General features: G+C 35.8%; 1 protein-coding gene across 1 annotated transcript in view; it reads right to left on the bottom strand.

Moving 5' to 3' along the window:
- Positions 1 to 19,743, bottom strand: part of ANKIB1 (ankyrin repeat and IBR domain containing 1) — a 61,873-nt gene that overhangs the window by 23,702 nt on the left and 18,428 nt on the right. Inside the window, exons 2-5 of the mRNA XM_009887908.1 lie at positions 18,175 to 18,475; positions 11,939 to 12,121; positions 4,519 to 4,636; positions 667 to 875 (exon numbers count right to left, since the gene is read on the bottom strand). Of these exons, the coding sequence (XP_009886210.1) occupies positions 667 to 875; positions 4,519 to 4,636; positions 11,939 to 12,121; positions 18,175 to 18,475 (811 nt within the window). The remainder of the gene's footprint in view (positions 1 to 666; positions 876 to 4,518; positions 4,637 to 11,938; positions 12,122 to 18,174; positions 18,476 to 19,743) is intronic.

Below are 19,743 nucleotides of genomic sequence, written 5' to 3'. Positions count from 1 at the left end.
GGAGATCTAGGGATGATGCATTTGCAAGACTGTGTATAATATTCTAGAAAAATGCTTAGGTCATGGAGCAAAAGTTTTATAATGCTGCAGCTGCAGATTATTAAAAAGAGAACTTTGTCTTCCAAAAGAACCACACTGATTTTAATGAAAGGCACTTTCATATTTCAAATTTGCAATAGCCTTGTAAACCGCTCGAAGCAGCCCACACATAGTAAAAGTAATTATAAGCTTACAGTACACTAGTGGGCTGACATTTCAAAATGCAGACAAAGAGAATTCTGTTTCCTAAAGAAAAAATTTTCAAAAGGCAGAGTTCACAGCATTGAGTACATTCAGGGAAATGGATACAATGAAAGCGAACATCTTGGTAAGTATAAGAGAAGCTCAAAAGAGCCAAATGCAGTGATGTGACTGTAGCTGGTTAAAATGCTACTTGGTGAGTGACGGCCAAAGTGAAAACAGGGTGCTTTATGTTAGCCAGATGCTCAACTGTGTTATTATATAGAATGTTTGAGGTGTCAACAACTTCTCTGTTCACTGCTTTAGACCTTTACAAACGTATTTTCAGAATGAGATGACAACGCAGCTCTCCTGTCCACGTAGGTGTACTATGTTTAGAAATAAGCTCTTTTGCCCCCTTAGCTTCAGATCTATTTATAAACTTACCACAGCTGTCTCAAGGTCTCCTGGTGAGGGGCTGATTTCGTCAGGGGAAGTTACAGAAGAGCGAGTCGTGCGTGGAGTTCGTGGAGAAGGGAGTGTATCCCAAGCGTTGTACCCACTTGGAGGGGGAGTTGGCATCTGAACCCCTGAACGCTGGCAGCAGTTCTCCGGATTAGACATCCATGCTTCAAGTAACTTCTCCCTGTCCCAGTCTTCAATAAATATACAGATACAGGAAATTATGCAGCTGACAATGTTTTTTGTAACTGCAGCCTCAAAAGAATACATAAACACCAAGATAAAATATTTAGAAATAAATAAATATGATTAAGTGTAAGTGAATGGAACTTTAGATATTAAATTTTACAGAACACATTGCATGATAACACATAATGCAATGTATTTATGTAAATAATTGTATCGCAAGCACCTCCTTTCCCTGTAATATCAGTCTTAAATAAAATTACTTTTACTATTTATTTACAGCAATTGTAGTAGCTAGCAGAGTCAATCAGAAACAAGAACTGCAGTGACTTGCAAAGACACATCAAAATACAACAGCCTTGCACCACAGAATTTTCAATATTTTCTCTTTCTATGAAAAAAGTAATTGTTCAATATGGATTCACTTCCAGCTATTGTGTTTTTTAAGAAGATGAAGCCAAGTGCTACAAATGAAGGAAGAAGACTAAGATACAATTGGATTACAAAAAGATTTGTGACCTAATGAGTTACCAGTCTTTATATATGCATATGAGAGTGATATATTTCTGGGGAAAAAAAGAAAAAAAACCCACCTGATTGCAAAAAATATTTCACGATTCTTACTACATTTTTATTATATAATTGTTACTGAATGCTCTACTTTTATTCATAATTAACATTGCCCATTTATATACAAAAAAGAACTAGTAAAACAAATTTTATTATGTATGAAGATCTTAAAACTAAATAAAATCTTTTTTAATCATTGCTTGAAATGTTTTCTGTTTCCTATTCCAAAGAGTAATACTAAAGATATCTTAAGAATAGTGGGTTTTTTCTATTAAAATACTTAGAAGATATCATTTAAATATAAATCTTATCCAATTCCTATATGGATTTGAATCTAAAACCATTAATATTATGCACAGATCAGATGAACTAGAATTTTAGAAGGAAAGAGAAATTTCCCAATTTTTTCCTATTGCTTTAAATAAATATTTTAAGGTTTGGTTGTTTTGTTTTTGTTTTTTTGTTTTTTAACGTTAGGTACTCCCACTGGAAACTCAACCAAAAGATCTATTATTTTTATTGAGTTTTATGTTCTATCAGAAAAAGATAAATAGTATCCCTATACTGCATTAATGCTGGACAATAAAAGACAAGAATTCTAAGCACTGAACTTAGTAAAAATATTGCCCCTGTCAAGTAATGATTGCTATCATACTAAAATCTGCTCCCACCTAATATGAAAAAAATATTTGAGCTGGAGATGATTTACTGATCAGGTGCTTACTTATCTAAGCTAAAACATATCATGGGTTAGTTTAATTTCATTTATTGAAAGACATGGACCCTTAACATATTTACACTTCAAAAATTATAAATTTTATTAGCATTTTTCAAATTGCCCTAAGCTTATAAACTTTCAGAGGGGAGCTGACTGATGCTAAGATACAGATAAAATTTGCTAAGTTTTCTTGAGCTCCTTTGTTTCTACTGTAAAATTACCCAGGGTTAAGACATGCTACTGAATGGATTCCACTGTGTTTTCTTTACTAACTTAGGAGTTTTAGTAAAATATGAGGTAGTTATATTTGCTGAATTGCCTCTCTTTTATCCTGAAATCAGCTGCTGTATAATGAACTAGAAGAGAAACAGGAGTAACATTGAAAAAGTACTTGTAGAAAAACTGTAAAGTTATTTATTTTCATGACTGCCATAATAACATTTTTTTATCTTGGCTCCAATTCTACATACTTCTGTCTCTTAATTTAAAAAACAAAAGAAAGAAAAACACACTCTTAACTCTTACAGTCTGTGTCAGTAAACTGATATAGTTGTAAGATAAAAGAAAGCAAAGTTTATTAGATTAAATATTATGTCTGCAAACTACTAAAAGTAGTACATAAGAATGATCTTTCCAAGAATTTAAAACATGCTTTTCATAAATTGTGAATTATGTTAAGATTTCACATTATTCTTTTATGAATTTCAAGATTAAATGCAAAAACGTTACAATTTGACATGTGATGTTTCCCAATTGTCTAAGCCTTCGTAAATAGCTCAGTTATACCCTTTACTAGGTGGAACCAATTCTGTGTCTTCATTTCAAATAAAATAAATTCTGTTTGAATAATTTCCAGTGTATGACTACAGCTACAGGCAAAATAGTTGACTTTCTCATGACTTGCAAATTGTCTGTGCTTCTTTCTCCGCACTGGCCAATTGCATTAAGTTACCGCTACATCACTACGGCAACATCAGTAGAATGACCTTTCCAACACAGACTGATTTCTTCTCAACTTTCAATTCCTGCTTGCTAGACGCTGGCAGACATTTCTGCACAGTTTACATCAACCTCACTGCTTTAGGACTTATTAAGGACCGTGCTGCGAGTTTGAACAGTGCTGCCACCGTTTTCTTCTTCAAAATATCTGCACAGGTTACAGAATCTGCCTACCCACTTAGTCAAATATTTAGTAATATTTAGCTTTAATGAGAGTACTTTGAGAATCCAAAATAGCATTTGAATATTGCACATACTATAAATACATTTTAAGAATTAAACACATAATCAACATTAAAAAAAATACATGCAAAGACTGTGCTTTAAGTATCATCAGACTGGCACAAGTTCATGTTCACTTAATTCAATGTTAAAAGGAACACAAATACCAACTACTGAAAAGAATGTAAAAGAGATGAGTTCCAGGTACCATACCTCCTCATGAAAGTCTGCCAAATGTTGAGGGTTTAAAACAGTATTTTCCTTTTTCACTTTTCCCTCTCCCTTTTATTTTCATGAGGACCCCACAAAATAGGGTATGAAAGCTTAATTCAGCAATAGGTGATGAGCATGCAAACCATTAACTACCTAAGTAGTTCTTTTGGTATATAATAACAATGCAAATGCTCTAGTAAGCATTAATTTTGAATCACTGAATCAAAGCCTAAAGTTTCCACTGAGTTTCCGAGATACTTTTGCCTGGAGTGAACACGCTGAATTCAGTATATTCCCATTCTGACAACCCCAGTTTAAATTACACAACAAGAGCACAGACTGATTTCAGTGAAATTAAACTAGCTACAGATACACATACAGAAAAGTATACCCTGTATTAAAAGAGTAACTATAAAAATCGTTCAAAGGATATACACTTGTATGCTTTAAACCCCAAGGCAATTTCTAACCATTTATTACAATGGTCAGACTGCTTTTATTGCAACAATAAATAAATAAATAAATAAATAAATTTGATCCAGTTTTATACATGAATATATAGTGGCAGAAAACCAATGGTCTGACAAAAATAGGTACAAGGAATTCGACTTTTTTGACATATAAAACCATGGAAGTTCTACTTCCATGTCTCTCAATAAAATAGGAAAGCTCTGTTTCTCCACCCTGCCTAGGTTAAAGTGTTTTCCATTATTATTCCTAGTTTGAAAGACTTTCCTATCAGTTCCTCTGTCTGCCTCAATGCTTTCGACATACTGCAGCTGCACTTCTTTCTGAAGTACTGTGTGAACTGTTTCCTGGTATTTGATTAACTGTTACTTATCTTTTACTTGGAAATAAAAAGTAAACATACAACTGCAATTTTGATTTTTCTGAAAACAGTTTATCTAGTCTTTAAGGTTTTGGATTACCATGTGCCCGAAGTAGAGCTTCCGCAGTGAAAAGTGGGGCTTGGAGCATGTCAGCAGATTCCACAATCAGCATATCCTTAAGCCTTCGCAGGTCCTGAAGTCTTAGCCCCTCATATGGCTTTGAGAAGAAGAAAGACAATTTATGTCCAGCAGTATTTTCCAGATAGTCTCTTAATTCCACATTAAAATGAAAACATTCAAAGCACTTTTACTGATCATCTTCTCCACTGTGAGGTAGTAAGTGACAGTGACCATGCAAAAGTTATACAGAACCACTGCCGTTTTACAGTATTTCTAGTATGATCTTTGTACATTTCAAAATCTAAAAGACAGTATCTCTAGAGTTCTCCATTTTAGTTGGAGGCCATGTTCAAATGACGAACTAGCCTAACATTGACTCTCTCTCTCAGAAAAGCTAGATTTTAACAGAATCCAGCTGAATTTTGAAGTGATTAAACCTCAAATATTGTGGCGTGGGTATGAGAATGCATGACTAGATTTGAACCAAGGATTTCAAGGGAGAGCGAGAGAAAGGACAGGTTAATATACGTTGCATATAGATCTGCTGACACTAACTTTATACATGAATTCAGACCTATTAACTTTGAATTGGTCTGGAGAAGGATACACTGAGACAGACAGTAAGAAGGGATACATTTGTGAACAGAATCAGGTACAGGTCTTTTATGGCAGTATCACCCCTCACAGAAATGTAGAAGTCAGTCATGAATAGGATAGATGAGAGATGTAGTTAGAGGTTCACAGAAACACAGAATGGTTGCGGTTGGAAGGGACCTGCAGATGTCATTTGGTCCAACCCTCCTGCTCAAGCAGGGTCACCTAGAGCCAGCTGCCCAGGACCGTGTCGAGATGGCTTTTGAATATCTCCAAGGTTGGGGATTCATTGTACACAAAGATGTCAAAACTCTCTTTGAGAAACAGTGGCCACCTCTGACAGCCCTACGTAGTCAGAGCAGATCATCCAGCTGCCTTCTGGGTCTGGAGCTCCATCCCCTTATTACAGCGTTTAAAAAAGGTCAAATTAGAAAAACAAAAAGGCAATAATTTTAGGATTCTGAATTAGGCCCAACCAAGATAGTGGAGATGCATACACATGTTTTGCAGACTCTTTTGTAAAACTAAGAAAGGAAGAACATGACAGCAAATAACATATTTGTTAGTGTTGCACAGCGAAAATGCCCAAAAGGGAGAAAGAGAAAAGCAGGTGGGAGGATAAAGAGAATGGATACAGAAAGGCTATGTAAAACAATTATTCTTACATGCACTGGTTTTGTTTACATACAGGATAGCTAACAAAAAATTTAAAGCATTTGACATAAAACTGACATGCTGAGGACTAATTAGGAACCTGGCCACCAATGGCAACTGTCTTCACCAATTTGGAGAAGGACACAGCAGCAGCGGTAACAGATAACGGCAGTTAAAACTGTGTATCATTATTATTTACTATCTAGTTTTTTGTTTTATGAAGAGCGTAGTCCGGGACTCTCCAGTGCTAGATACTATGCAGACACATGCATGCATATGTACATAAACACAAAGCAAAAGACTGGTTCTGTCCTTGGAAGTTTGCAATCTAAGTAAAAGTCTACTGTGTGCATAATCCTTTGAGGATAACAAGCAGAAGGCAGAAGAGATGGGGAGAATGGATACCCCGGGCTTCTAAATTATTTGGTTCTTTTGAGACACCTACTCTAAAAACATAGCATGCTTCCTACATTCTAGATATCATAATAAACTCTATAAAATGCACCTAAAAATATAACCGACTTCCACAAGGACCTCTTCTGTTAGCTAGTCAGTAAAATAAACAGGAATTTCTTGGTATTAGAAACTTTGTGATTGGCAAGAGTAATGGTGCCATGGCTCTGCGTTGGGTATTTGTCCTTTTTGAGAAAGCAAGAAAAGCAGAAGAGAAATGGACTGTGAGCGTCCTGACCTTTATCTTGATTGCCCAAGTTCAGGGAGTTTCTATATGTCCTTCCATTGCTGATCATGCATGACTCAGTAAAGGACAATCTGAACGTTAATGGCTTGCACTGAAATAAATCTGGGCCACTTGATTCATAGCATGCTGGAATTTGACTGACCTACTTAATTTCTTACAAAAGAGATCATTTATAAAAACATGTCAGAGAGACAGGATACAAACAGCTGGGTGCCTGAATGATTATAATTGCGTGAAAATACTGCAAAAAAAATAGAAGCAAAGAGTAAATCGTCTTGACTGAATCTGAACTGCATTTTGAATTGCAATTGCAAAACAAGTAGCTTTGTCAGCACAACAGTACTCCATTCTTGAAGACCACATATATCATAAAAATAAATGTCTCTGTTAAACCTGCAACATATATGCATATTTTAGGACCTAGTATTTTATCCTGAAATGCAGATATGCTCAAAATTATATTTAACTGATTGGTTCTAGGTCAAACACTGGCAAGTATCTCCCTTGAGTAACAGACTATTATATTATCTCAGCTGGAGCACTCCACACAACCCAGCAGGGATTTTTGGATCCTGTGGTTTTTAAGAATCCTAATTTTATCTTTTAAAGTAATGAGGGAAATATTTCTTAAGAATGTGTTAGAAACTTCAGACATTCGTTTCGTAAAATAATATATTTGCCCACAGAAGACGCTGAAAGAAAGGAAATTTTAGGCTGGCACTATTAAATAGCTTAATCTGGAAATTCCAAAGTGAAGGCTTTACACAATGAGAACCCGCAAAATGTTAACGTGCACAAGACATAGTCTTGTAGAGACTTGTGAAGACACAGTCTTTAGTTATAAGGATGTATATCCTTTATGTAAGATCATAGAGGCATAGAGGTTTCCTTTTAACTACTTCAAACATTGATGACTTATCTCTGCACTGCCATATACTTTAAAGGATTTTGATTTTGATGCTGAGAGCTTCTTTAATACTTATTTACGGAGGAGCTCTTTATTGATATTTGCTGTGGAAAAGGCATTGTTCAATATTAGCATCATTTAACCATATAGTGATTTTGGAATATACTATTTGAGTTATTACTTTAATACATTGGTGAGCTTCTCGCTACAGATTTCAACTATTTTCTTCTTGATTTTTTACCACTAATCTTTAGATATCATAGATTATGTAATTGTTTTTCTCCTGAAAGTACTTTTAATATGTAAGCTGATCATTTTAACAGTTCATTTCCTCATTTATGGGTGGATGGAGTTCTATAGTTAAAGGAGGAGTCATATATTTTAAAAAAAATCTATACTCCATTTATCTCATTCAAATATATGCACTATATGTATATAAATGTATATGTATAAACTACCTGTAGTCCCCTTCTCTCCTTTCACTTACTACACCATTCTCTATCTGTAGCGATAAAGTACATTTTAAATAACTCTTTGTATTTATGATATTTGCATTAGGTATATATTTACATAATGTCAATTCTGGAACTGAAGAAAACCATTCCCATTACTATACACTCAATAAATCTGTGATACGCTCACTAGCAGTGTATTTCTACAGTATTCAGTGGCACTTATGTAAAATGAACTAAGAAATTATATACTTTGCTATTGCACCATGTATTTCACTGAGCCTGACTGAGAGCCAAAACTGTTCTGGATGATCTGCTCTGAAGTACTGCTCAGTCCCAGGTGTTTCTTATGTAAGTTTAAAATGCTGCGTGATGTGACTGAAATGAAGGTGCCTGTTATCTTCCAGGGATACATCACCAAGACAAAATATGCTCCCATCCTAGAATAAACAGCAAATTAAAAGACCGTGCAAATAAAACAACCAAAATCTATAAAAGCAGTTTAAAAAAAAAATCAGTTACAGTCATATTATTTAGTGTAAGTTCAATTAGATTTGAAAGATAAATATAAACTTAGATTTTATATAACAGAGGGTTTTTTTTTGGAGATTGTTCATCAACAAAATAAGAGAAAAGAAGACAAAGGAGGTCATCTGAAATACTCTCCTGGCTTATTTTCTACCACCCTTTCCACAGCCCACGCATCATAGACGGATCTTCTTTTGCTACAATTAACTACAGTGTTAAGAGAGACACACTTTATACTCCATTCTTAAAACATTTAGCATTTCCATTTTATATAGGGAAATACAGATTATGTGTGTGTTGGTACGTTGTTTCCCTTCCAAACTGCATTTTGTGGAAACACACTTAATAATCACGTTTGTGTTTCAAGACTAACAGGACCTGTTTGCTACTCATCTTTAACTGCAGTCTCTAATCTGATCACTAAAAATGTCTGAGGTGTACTAAAACCAAAGTAAAATAGAAATGTTGCTTTAAAAAAATGCTTCAGAGAGCACTGTACTAAAATGAGATTTTAAAAGGTTGGGTAACCGTAAGACAGAAATGGATTTTATTCAGAAACTCTTTTGGAAGGAGTAAACTGAACTGCTGGAAGATGGAAGGTCTTTGCTGTCAGGCTCTCAAACTTGAAATGTGGGTATACTCAGCAATCTGTATTTCTTAACAGCTTGAGAGCCTCTGTAATGAAAGAAAGGTATGTGCAAGTTATTTTTTCCACTATTACAAGTGTTTCAATTCTAAACAGGAGCACTCACAGAATTCCTTGGTAATATTTCAACGTGAAGAACACCACAAACTGGTTGTCAACATCAGAAACAAAGCTTTGTTTTTACTCTGAGTATACACACTTAATTCAATGACACTGCACAGAGCACTACAAAAATCTTTTGCTCTGTATGAAAAAGAGGGTTGCTTTCTCCTGTAAACATGGCAGGTCTGGAAGGGGAGGTACTGGGTACTATCATTCCAGATACTACTGCATGTATCATAAACACCAGAGTTAAGCCCGTTTGGCTGTTTTGCTTGGGAAGAAATGCTATTAATAGTTTTCAAATATTTTATTTTTTCCTCTAACCTTCATTCAAGGGATGAAATGACTTTTAACATGCATTTCTTGCTGTTCCAAAGTTTTTTAATTCTTTATGAATTATCTTTTTCTATTTTGGAAGGATGTTAAAGGACATCACCAAACAATTACAATGTAAATACTGTGTTAAACAAGCATTTTGCACACTCGCTTCCATCAGCGTTTAATATTTTTTAAGAATGAAATTGAGAGAAAAAAAATAGAGGGCCATCTTTGAGGGCCAATTTTGGTGAAGGATATGTGTTCTATGTAAGGCTTTTGCACCACTTCTCATGCCCCACTAAGATAACAGCTGGAGGCATCACCATAGTCAGTGGTAAGTGCGGCTGTCACTACCCATCCCAGACGTTTGCCCACAGACCTGGAGGATGAGGACACGTAGCCACTTGGATTGCAGTTCAGTGCTGGTCTTTCTAAGGCTGTTTTTTTTTTCAACTGGTTTTGGCCACTCTGAGGGCTAAGATGGAAAAATGAACTTCTCCTGGCTACACGCTCTTGGCATTTCTCTTGTGCTAGCACTTGTGCTCTTACAGTTACACAAAAAGTTAGAGAACTTACACCACTGAAAAACTACAAAAAAAAAAGGGGGGATGAAGGAGGAAGGGAGCACATGTAGGCAGAACTGCTCTATGTGAAGGCCCAAGACCACCAATCAGTGTACCAAATTCCAGGCTGACATTTTTTGGCTTGTGAATCCTTAGAACATGTGGGAAAGCTGCCCTGGTATGTCAGCTGGAACTCGGTCTGCAGGCCTGCCTGCATTTCAGTTCTCACGCTCAACAACTTTGCTAAAAACAAACCAAATGAGGAACGGGACTGTATCTTTTAACAGCCACAGAGAAGTGATCCCAAATTAACATAACTACCTTTTAATCAAGTCCCTTGTCAAGTCTTTAAGCTGATTTTGCTCTGTGCACCTGCCTTCAACAGTCACGAGACATTACTTTCTCTTGCCGAAAAGCCTGTTCAAGTGGTTCTTGATTTGCCTCACCTATATTTGTAAGTTGATTATTCTCTTAGCCATGCTGGTGCATATGCCAGCAAAACCATGGTATAAATATAACGATAAAAATTATTCAGGTTACATAAAACAATTACATACTACCACGCTTTAAAACTTTTTCTTCTATGCCAAATCATCACTATGATTCAGTTGACAGCATAACCAGCTACTTGTACAACAAAAGGAGTGGTAAACTGTAATCATGGCAGGAAACTGCAGCAGTCCTTTAAAGTGGTTCTGCCAACAGAGAACATATAATTTCAAACTATACTCTTACAACAATTTGGGTGTCTGTATATGGGAATATTCAGAGAAAATAAAATAAGTTAATTACATTTGTTATTTCAACATACAATTCAAGTATACTAAACCTCATCTCGAAAACTCTCATCTAGGAATAGACAATCTCATTATGCTTGTTTATATTTGAATTTATTCAAGAAAATTATTCAGAAAATTAATTAAACAGTACAAAGACTTTCTGACTTTCAAATAAAAGTGACCATGCATGGTATTTTTCAGGGAAACAGTTGATGTGATGTAAGCCTACTCATAAAAAAATCTGAATTAATTTTCTTTTAAGTGTCATTAGGTCATAATTGGGCTAAGCTAGTAAAAGGCACGGCCATGCTACTTCTGAAGGGAGTAGCCATACAGAAATCTGTTGTCCTTTAATTTACACAGAAATACTTTGTACTATTTACTGAATCATGTAATTTATCTATGTATTCTGATTTAGAATTGTTCGTTAATGGATAGGGGAGGGAACTTTTGCTCAGAATCTTTTTGGTCAAATTCTCCTTATCAAATCACAGTCTTCTGTAAGGCATACCAGAATTCAAGCAAATCTGTGTCAGCGAATTGTCTCTCTCTTTCAAAAATTGACTTCAGAATAACAATGCCTGTTATTACCCGTTTTTCATACAAGTTCTGGTATGCAGTAGCTTCAGGCATCATGTTATAAAACAAGAAAGTAAATGCACTGTTTTGAAATCCTGCACTACTCAGCTGGTTTTTAGTGACATTCAACCCAGTCTCAGTCTAGCCAGATCCACCAGAACGTTTTCGCTATTCTATCCCACAGATTTTCTCCTTTTTGGAATTTCTCCTGCCCTCATTTTCAGGCAGAAAGACATCTTAAGAAATATAAATATGCAAAAAATGTTTGGTTTAGAGAAACTGTTTCCAAGCTTACTGGCCTCACTGTATTTCCTCCAGCCTCACAGCCTTCAACACTTTCAAGACAGTCCATGTAATTAAGTATATGAATAAAACTTCTCTTTAGTTTTGACAATGTATTTATTATGTTCTCTGAGCTTAACTTGAAAGCTATAAAGAACTGTGTTAAAATCAAACGGCTTACAAATACACAGTACAATGTACAGTACCTACTGAAAAACTTTGCAGAATTTTGTCACAATGTAACGGCTACAAATATAAATGTGTAAAATACCCCAAATTTAAAGTATCCTCTGACCTCTTTTTTGTCTAAAGCAGCATATTCAGCTTCAATGCTTTCAGCTTCAGGATCACGTGAAAATACCATCCGAGATTCCAGGTTAAGAGCCAGCTCTTTGTGGTGTTGTTTCTCTGCGCAGTCACATGGGGTATCTTTATTTTCATTTTCTGCAAACAAATCTCCACCATGTTTTACTAGAAGCTGAAAAGTAAAATGCAATGTAAACAGTTACTAATTACAAGCTCTAATAATACCCTGAAGAAAAGACACGTCAGTTAAGAAGAGAACAAAAAAAAATATGAGCAAGAAAAACAGAAAGAAGGGACAAATATAATAGCAGTCATCTTTGGGAAACAAAGATTGTCTATTGTTATTAAATAAACTACTGCTTGATTTCATACATAATTTTACCTATACCCACCGTAACTCCATGGAACCACAAAACCTCAGAAATATGTTACAAGGCAATGCTGTACAATTTGTCTCTGTTGGGTTTCAAACACTAAAATTCTGCTCTGCTGATACGGATAGTGCTCCACAGAAAATGAGGGGTCTGAGGTCCTCAAGCACCTGCCCAGATGAAGCTAGAAACACCTTTAAATATTCTTTATATATGGGTATAACTCCACCATTCTTCACAGCCCTGGTACACTGGTGGTGACAGAAAATGAGAGATTCCTTTGGTAGGAGGAAAGATGGGGTACCAATTCGCAGATAGCACATAATACTTCTGGTAGCTTTACCGTAGTTTTGAGGACAGGAGAAAAGTGGAATGAAATAATTCTAATTCTAATAATTCTAATATGCTCTAGTACTGTGCCATTTCACCAACCTTGTCTCTTGCCAATAACCACCGAGAAATGCAGTCTCTAGCTAATAAACACTAATTATGCTGCTCTCATTACCTTGCCAACCTTGCCTCCTGCTATAAACTGATCTGACATAAGCAAGGACAACAAATGCCACAGATATTTAGGGCCAACAGTGGACAATTTTGCTGATTTATTATGACATTTTTACAACATGTGCTAAACTTTTAATGATGGGGCACCCAGGACAATCATTCACTGCTAAAGTGATTCATCATGTTTCTAAATAAAACTATAACCTATTAACATTATCTTGCCTTCAGACCATGATGGCTGTAACAACACTAACCTGTATTTTTAGGCAGGATATTTAAAAACTCAGCTTCTAATTTTTACACTTCTATAAAAATAATTAAAAAAAAAATTCCTCAAAATTATCTGTTTTTCATATAAACCTTTTAGACCATGATCCGTCACTTCTTACTTTTCTCTTCAGCAGACTGTGTTTCCTTCACCTGTCACTGTAAAACACAGAATGTGTTTTACAAACCTGCAATCACTCTTGTAGATTCTCTGGAAATTTTTCCCACATTCTCCAAAATAAAAAGAAATTCAAACCCCCAAACCCCACAAACCAGTGTAATAACAAGATTTAGTCAAGAAGATATTAGTATCATTAAGTATGACACCATATTTTATCTTCACAGCAGAGTATCAGGCAGAAATAAAGACAATACTAGGATAACTATCAAGATACGCAGCCTACAGCTACCTTGTTCTATCTAAACCTAACATTGTCAAAACTTAGTTAACTTGAGTTTCACATTCTGTCTGTACATTTTAAAATCTAGCAGAAATTTAACTGAGGCAACTAAGACACCTTCTGAGAAAGAAAAATAATAAATATACTTGAAAGAACACTCCATAGCAGCTCAAAATCTAATCTGCAAGATGAGGAATATGCAAATCAAGTTTTTAATAATGATACCATATTTCTCTGGAAGCACTGTTAAAAAGGCTTGTGTCTCTTAAGTAATTTAAAGGACATTAATAATTTAAATAATCACATTAATAATTTAAAAAAATCACAAAAATGCCATTTAATATGCCAAATGTGCTGTGACAGAGTGGAATATATCTGCATAAAATCAAATCTATTCAGCATGAAAGTTAAGTCTTTTTTCTATTCAGTACTTTGAGGTAAATACATTAACTTTGCCCAAACTATCTTTAGCAATGGGTTTCACACAGCTGTTCTGCTCAGACAAGAAATTTAACACGGGAATGGAGAAGTATCGGAGAAGTATGAAGGCAGCACATTTGACTATCGGCTCTGAACAAATCAACAACTAGGTGCTTCATCCACAAGGGCCTATGTTTTTTCCTTTCTTTATGTGGTTATGGTGGGGATAGGGGAAGATACAAGGCTGGGTTTTTCCTGAAAAGTTATGGAAAAAGAAGGAGACAATTAAAGAGGAATGCTGCTCTGAAGTGAGAGTAACCACCACAAAACTGGGCAAAAGGCGGTCCTGGGGTTCTACATAACCTTCAGTTTACTGGAGAGAGGGAAGATGACTTGAGGATTCGGCAATTCAGTTTTTAATCTCTTTTTATTTTGTTAAGAATTTTAATCCTCCAATACTTCCAGGAACAAAGAGATCATTATTAAATTGCTTTTGAGCTTTTCATAATGTAGCGTTCCTGCTCATAATCCTGTTCCTGTTGAGGAGTTAGAAGGACTACAGACTATACTGAAGGACTTCAGATATCTCAGATACTAATCTTAGGATTCAAGGTCTTCTACCTTATGGCAGGGCACATAATGAAGTTTGAACTTGGGGGTATACTCTATGTTTCTTATGTAGAAACCATGACTAATTCGACTGCATCCAAACTTTGGCAAATACCAATCCACGTGGATCAGACTGTAAATTCTTCTTCAAAGACAAACTGAAAGAAAATTAAGAGTCTGAGATGATTTAGTCAATTGAACAGTATGTATTGTCATGATAAGATAACCCAGTTTATATAATTAAATGGGGAACCGGCAGTCTAGTAGCTGGATTCGTCTAATGAATCATATCACAGATAGTGAGAAATAGAATGATAATTTGTGAAGAAACACAAACCATGAACTTTCATGGTGAGTTTAAAACCAATTGATTTTACAGTCTGCAGTTGAAAGCAGCAGCCCAGCTCCAGAACCGCAATTCACTCAGCAGTGACTGTGATTCTTTCCGATGTTATAGTCTGCCTGGATCTTACCATGTGAGCCCATTTGCTTCATGGTCTTGAAACTGAAACTTTTGAACAACTGTGTCTACCTCTAATTGCACTGTATAGCCCCATTTGGGGGCGTGAAGGCCGAATGACTGAGGCAGGAGACTCCTTGCTCAAATCCCTTGTAAACCTGAGGTCTAAGTCACCTGGGGATCTCAAGTGAAGAGAGAGAGAGACAGAAGACAAAGGAATAACCGTTTCCATGGACAACATGGTTGTTCTTTTTTTTTGCAGTATATATTGATATGGGTCCAACTGTAAGCACTTTACAAATCAGGGTAATAGACATAATATTTCACAAAAGTGAGTAAGCAAGCTTGTAAATACCAGAAATTGAAATATGTTGGATACTGATTACTAAACTTTTCTTCTGTCTGCCATTTCTCTACCAGAAGCAATCATTCTCACGTCAAATCATTTTATGTTAGTGTTTTGCACCAACTTCGCTCAAAGAGGTCGTTAAATGCTAAACCCTGATTCTCCTGGTGGAAATCACTAAGCATGTAAATAATTTCTAGGGACATGTTGAAGACAAACTGTTAGCATGGAGCTTGCGGATCTGTAACAACATGGGGTAGAGAAGAGACAAGATACAGGGGCAAGATTTAGGCTGTGATACTGGGGGTTAAATATCAGCATCTAACAGCAGCATCCTCTCAACTCCTCTCAGTACTGAGTAAGGGACTACAGAGACAGAGGCGTAAGTTATAGCAAAGAAAATGGCATATGGAAGCTGAGTTTCTATTCATCAGAAGGTCAAAAAACTAGGAAGGATGATGTTTACACTAACAGAATGAAAGAAGTGTTGGCTATTGGAAATTAAAAGACACTATGTGAGCTTTTAAAGAGTAGACTAATGAAAAACCAGAAGACAAAGAATACTATCCAGTTCAAGATTGTGCCCAGCTAAGGCTGGGGAATTGAAATGACAGATTTTAAACGAGTATTTTCAGACAGTATGTGGAAATTTGACAGAATACAATCAGTGTAATGAAGTAATACCAAAGAACATATGTAAGAATCACAGAGAAGTTCAAAGTATTGGAAGGGTGGTGCTTACCTTTTTCGTAAAATAACTCCACCAAACCCACAGATAAATAAACTAACTCTATCAACAAATACAAGAGAAACCCAGTGGTTTTCCACTTTCTGGACTTAAACAAAAAAAGCTTTGGTGACTGTCTGACTGATACTGTAACACTAAAAGTGACATGCTGACCAAGAACAGAAATGCTGCAAGGGCAGAAACCACAAAAATAAAGGGAACTTCAGTCACTGAGTCTCCCAGGTATATTAAGAAAATGTTATGCTAACACATGATGCATAAATTAAAATTTCAGACTACATAAGTGACTAAATAATAGACAAACTAGTTAGCAAACATGAGTGGAAAAGCAACTCCTGACTTTGTCCAGAGTAGTCTACTAGACCTAATTCAAAATATTACCATCAAAGAACCTCTCAATAACAATTCCCAACACGTACTTTGGTTCACTATTCTTGCAGAAGCAGAAAGAAGACAAATAATCCACTGCCTACTTTCAAAAAGTGGTACTAAATAAAAGAGTGGAAAAAAAAAGTCTAGAAACATCAGAAGAATCTGTGAAGGTAGAACAAGGGGATAAAATGGTACAGGAAATAAGAAACTGAAGTTGTCTCCAGATGAAGAAAATGTAAGGAAGAAAGTCTGGACAAGGTAAATGTAAAATCACAATAAAGAAGGTTCTGAATGTTTTTTTGAACAGTATGCTAAGTGCATAATAACTCAGAAAAAATAATTTTAAAACATCACACAGGAAATCTGTCAATGTGTTTGCAAAGTCGGTCGTGGGACAAAGTGCAAAAGCAATCTCAAATAACATAAAACAGAAAAGTGATATGAATCATTGGAATCCAGACCCTTTGTGGATGTACCACACATGCCTTATGAAGCGGACAAAAGAAAGTTTGTTTCAAATTGACGTCTCAGCGCAAGAGAACAACCACTAAACCAAATACTAATATAAATACCCCCAGTACCAGTTGCTATTTATTCATGAGTCCTAATGGAACTCAAATATAAAATTTCTTAACTATTTATTACAATATGCAATTTATTGCTTAAATCTGTCGTGGTACAAGATTAGAAGGCGGCAAAAATATTACCATTACTAAAAATATCTCCAGAGAAAATCAGGAAAGTACTGGGAGAGCATCAGTTTTTACTGCAGAGAGGGGTTGCCAGAGAAGTCCCACAGGTGCTGGAACCTAACTGTTTAAGATATGCAGAAGTTATCTAGAAAAGCAGGTGAATAATGAGGTGATAAACTTTGCTGATAATACTAAGTTTATGAGTGTAGCCTCAATAAAGATATACACAGTAGAAAAATAACTTAAATTTTACATATAAATGCTGAACTCTGAACTAATCATTACCATTCAAAATACAAATCTTGATGCTATAATAGCCTTATGAAAATGTTAGCCGTTTTTGAAAACGTTCTTGTTTTCTTTAAATTAAATTACCAACATAATTAAATACTAGTCCACATTACTTGGTATAGTCTAAAAATAAATTTGATGGGAGACTTTCAAAGTCATTACGATTCCCAATTACTCATTACTATCCACTACATTCACAAACATTAAAGTAATTTTTCATTTGTAAAAAGGTAATTATATTGAAGAATGTTGGCACAGATGTATGGCATCCTCTAAAAAAGCTGGGCACTGTAAATTAAAGACATCGAACCTGTCCTTAAAACATGGACAGCGTTTCTCAGTCTCAGCTGGAGCAGAATAAAAAGAGCTCTAATTTTCTCTCAGGCAGTTATTTCACTTCTCTTTACACATACAGGTATGCCTATGCCTACCTTTAAAGCTTTTGCTCCAGTGTTACAGTCTTGTAATTATTTCCAATTTTTATAAGCCTATGAGTCTTCTTTGTGTTGAGTTTATGTCATAAGTTAATGTATATGTAATCCATTTTTTCCATTGTTCTCTATAGACAGTGTACGTTTTGCACTGTTTATCTTTGTCATTTTTCCAATTAATGAAAAATAGAATTAAATCGTTAATTCAATATGCTATATCAGATTCTTTTCCCCTGAAACAGCTTTGTGAAACACTGTGCATGTCATGTACTAATAGCAGTATACAAACTTCTGATTACGTATCAACTTTTACCTCGACACAGGTTTTCATCCCTGAGGCAGCAGCATAGTGCAAAGGTGTATTTTTTTTGTTATCAACAGCATCAATGGCTGCTCGTTCATATTGTCCTTCATCCAGCTTTGCTCCCTTCCACTTCAGGATCATTTGCAGACAATCTGCTCTTCTGCAGTCATCTTCTGAGGGTCGTGTCAGGCGAGGATGGAGAGCTCCTTCCGAGATCATGATCTGAGGTCCCATACACAGTAAGTGCATAGATGTCTCATTGTGCACATTCCGTTTATTTGGGTTACCGTCTCTAACAAAAAGGAAAGTTCTGCAAGGGGGAAAAAAATAGAAGAAAAATAATTAGCACACAATTCCACTCATTACTGTGGAGTGGGAAGGGTCTATTATGACAGCTATCTTTTCTTCTTGGCAACATTTTGACTAGCCATGTGAGTGATAAATATTCTTAACAGATAATTACTACTGGACAGCTCTCCTTCATTTCTCTTAGTAGTCATAGCCAAGATCGGGACGAATTACTGAAATATCATTAAGTCCCATATATAATTACTTTGTCAATGTGTGACATAAATTTTAGTTGGCAAAGTTTATTCTACGATTTTGTATTTTATTGGAATAAATGTTATTAAGCCACAAGAATGATGAAATAGATAATTTCTTTTTTTTCTACTCTGCGTCCTGAATAGTAGCACACTTGGTAGTTTGCAAATAGATAATGCTAGAGCAACTTCTTAAAAAATCATTCTTCTTCCCTGTATCTTTAGTCAGGTGCCAAGGCAATATGAAATACTTTTCCTGCTAGCACTGCATGCATTGAGGAAAGACTCTCTTTGCTTTCTCACTCTAGAATATACGGAAGTGCAACATAATGCAAACCTTCACCTATGCGGATGACAGAGGCTGGCAAGAATTTAAGTCTTCTCTTGAATGTTTTAGAGGCAGTTCAACGTGGGCAATAAACTATACCAGCAAAAAGGATCAGCTTAGGAACGAAAGGGAAACAACAGACTAATTATTGGAATCACAACTTTAATTCTGACAGCTCCTGAGACAACACAGCTTTCTGCTGCTTCTTGCCAGCAAGGAATTACAGAAGTTACAATCCAATGCTGAAATGGAATAACTGAGACATATCATACAAACCCTGTGAATCCAAAGTTGCTTTAGCCTTTTGAGGTACACTAAAATAATTTTTTGTCTTAAGGGAGGATGAATGGTAGGAAATGGCAGCAAAGAAAGGCTGTCTCTTTGTAGGACTGGGGTCAGAGAGACAGCAATGGTGAAAGAACTCCATGTGAAGGTAGGAAGGACGGTTCCCAGAGAGGTAATGCCAGGTTAGATCAGAAGCATGGCACACATGTTCAAGTTGTCACTGCAGAAACAGTTGCACTGTTCTCAAGTCCCCCCACACATAAAACCAGCAGAACTCACTGTTAATCCCCTCTTCAGGCTGTTCCCTGACTCCAAACAGTTTGTAGGTATGAAAAAAACAGTTATTCTGGAATCCTCATTAAGTCAATACAGGGGACCAGCTTCCACCCTCCCTGCTCTCACCCCTAAGACTAATTAAAAACA

The sequence above is a fragment of the Charadrius vociferus genome, unplaced genomic scaffold, assembly GCF_000708025.1.
Source record: "Charadrius vociferus isolate BGI_N301 unplaced genomic scaffold, ASM70802v2 scaffold447, whole genome shotgun sequence".
Lineage (NCBI taxonomy): Eukaryota > Metazoa > Chordata > Aves > Charadriiformes > Charadriidae > Charadrius > Charadrius vociferus.
Note: the sequence above shows the minus strand (reverse complement) of the source record. Positions and strands in the feature narration are given on the sequence as shown.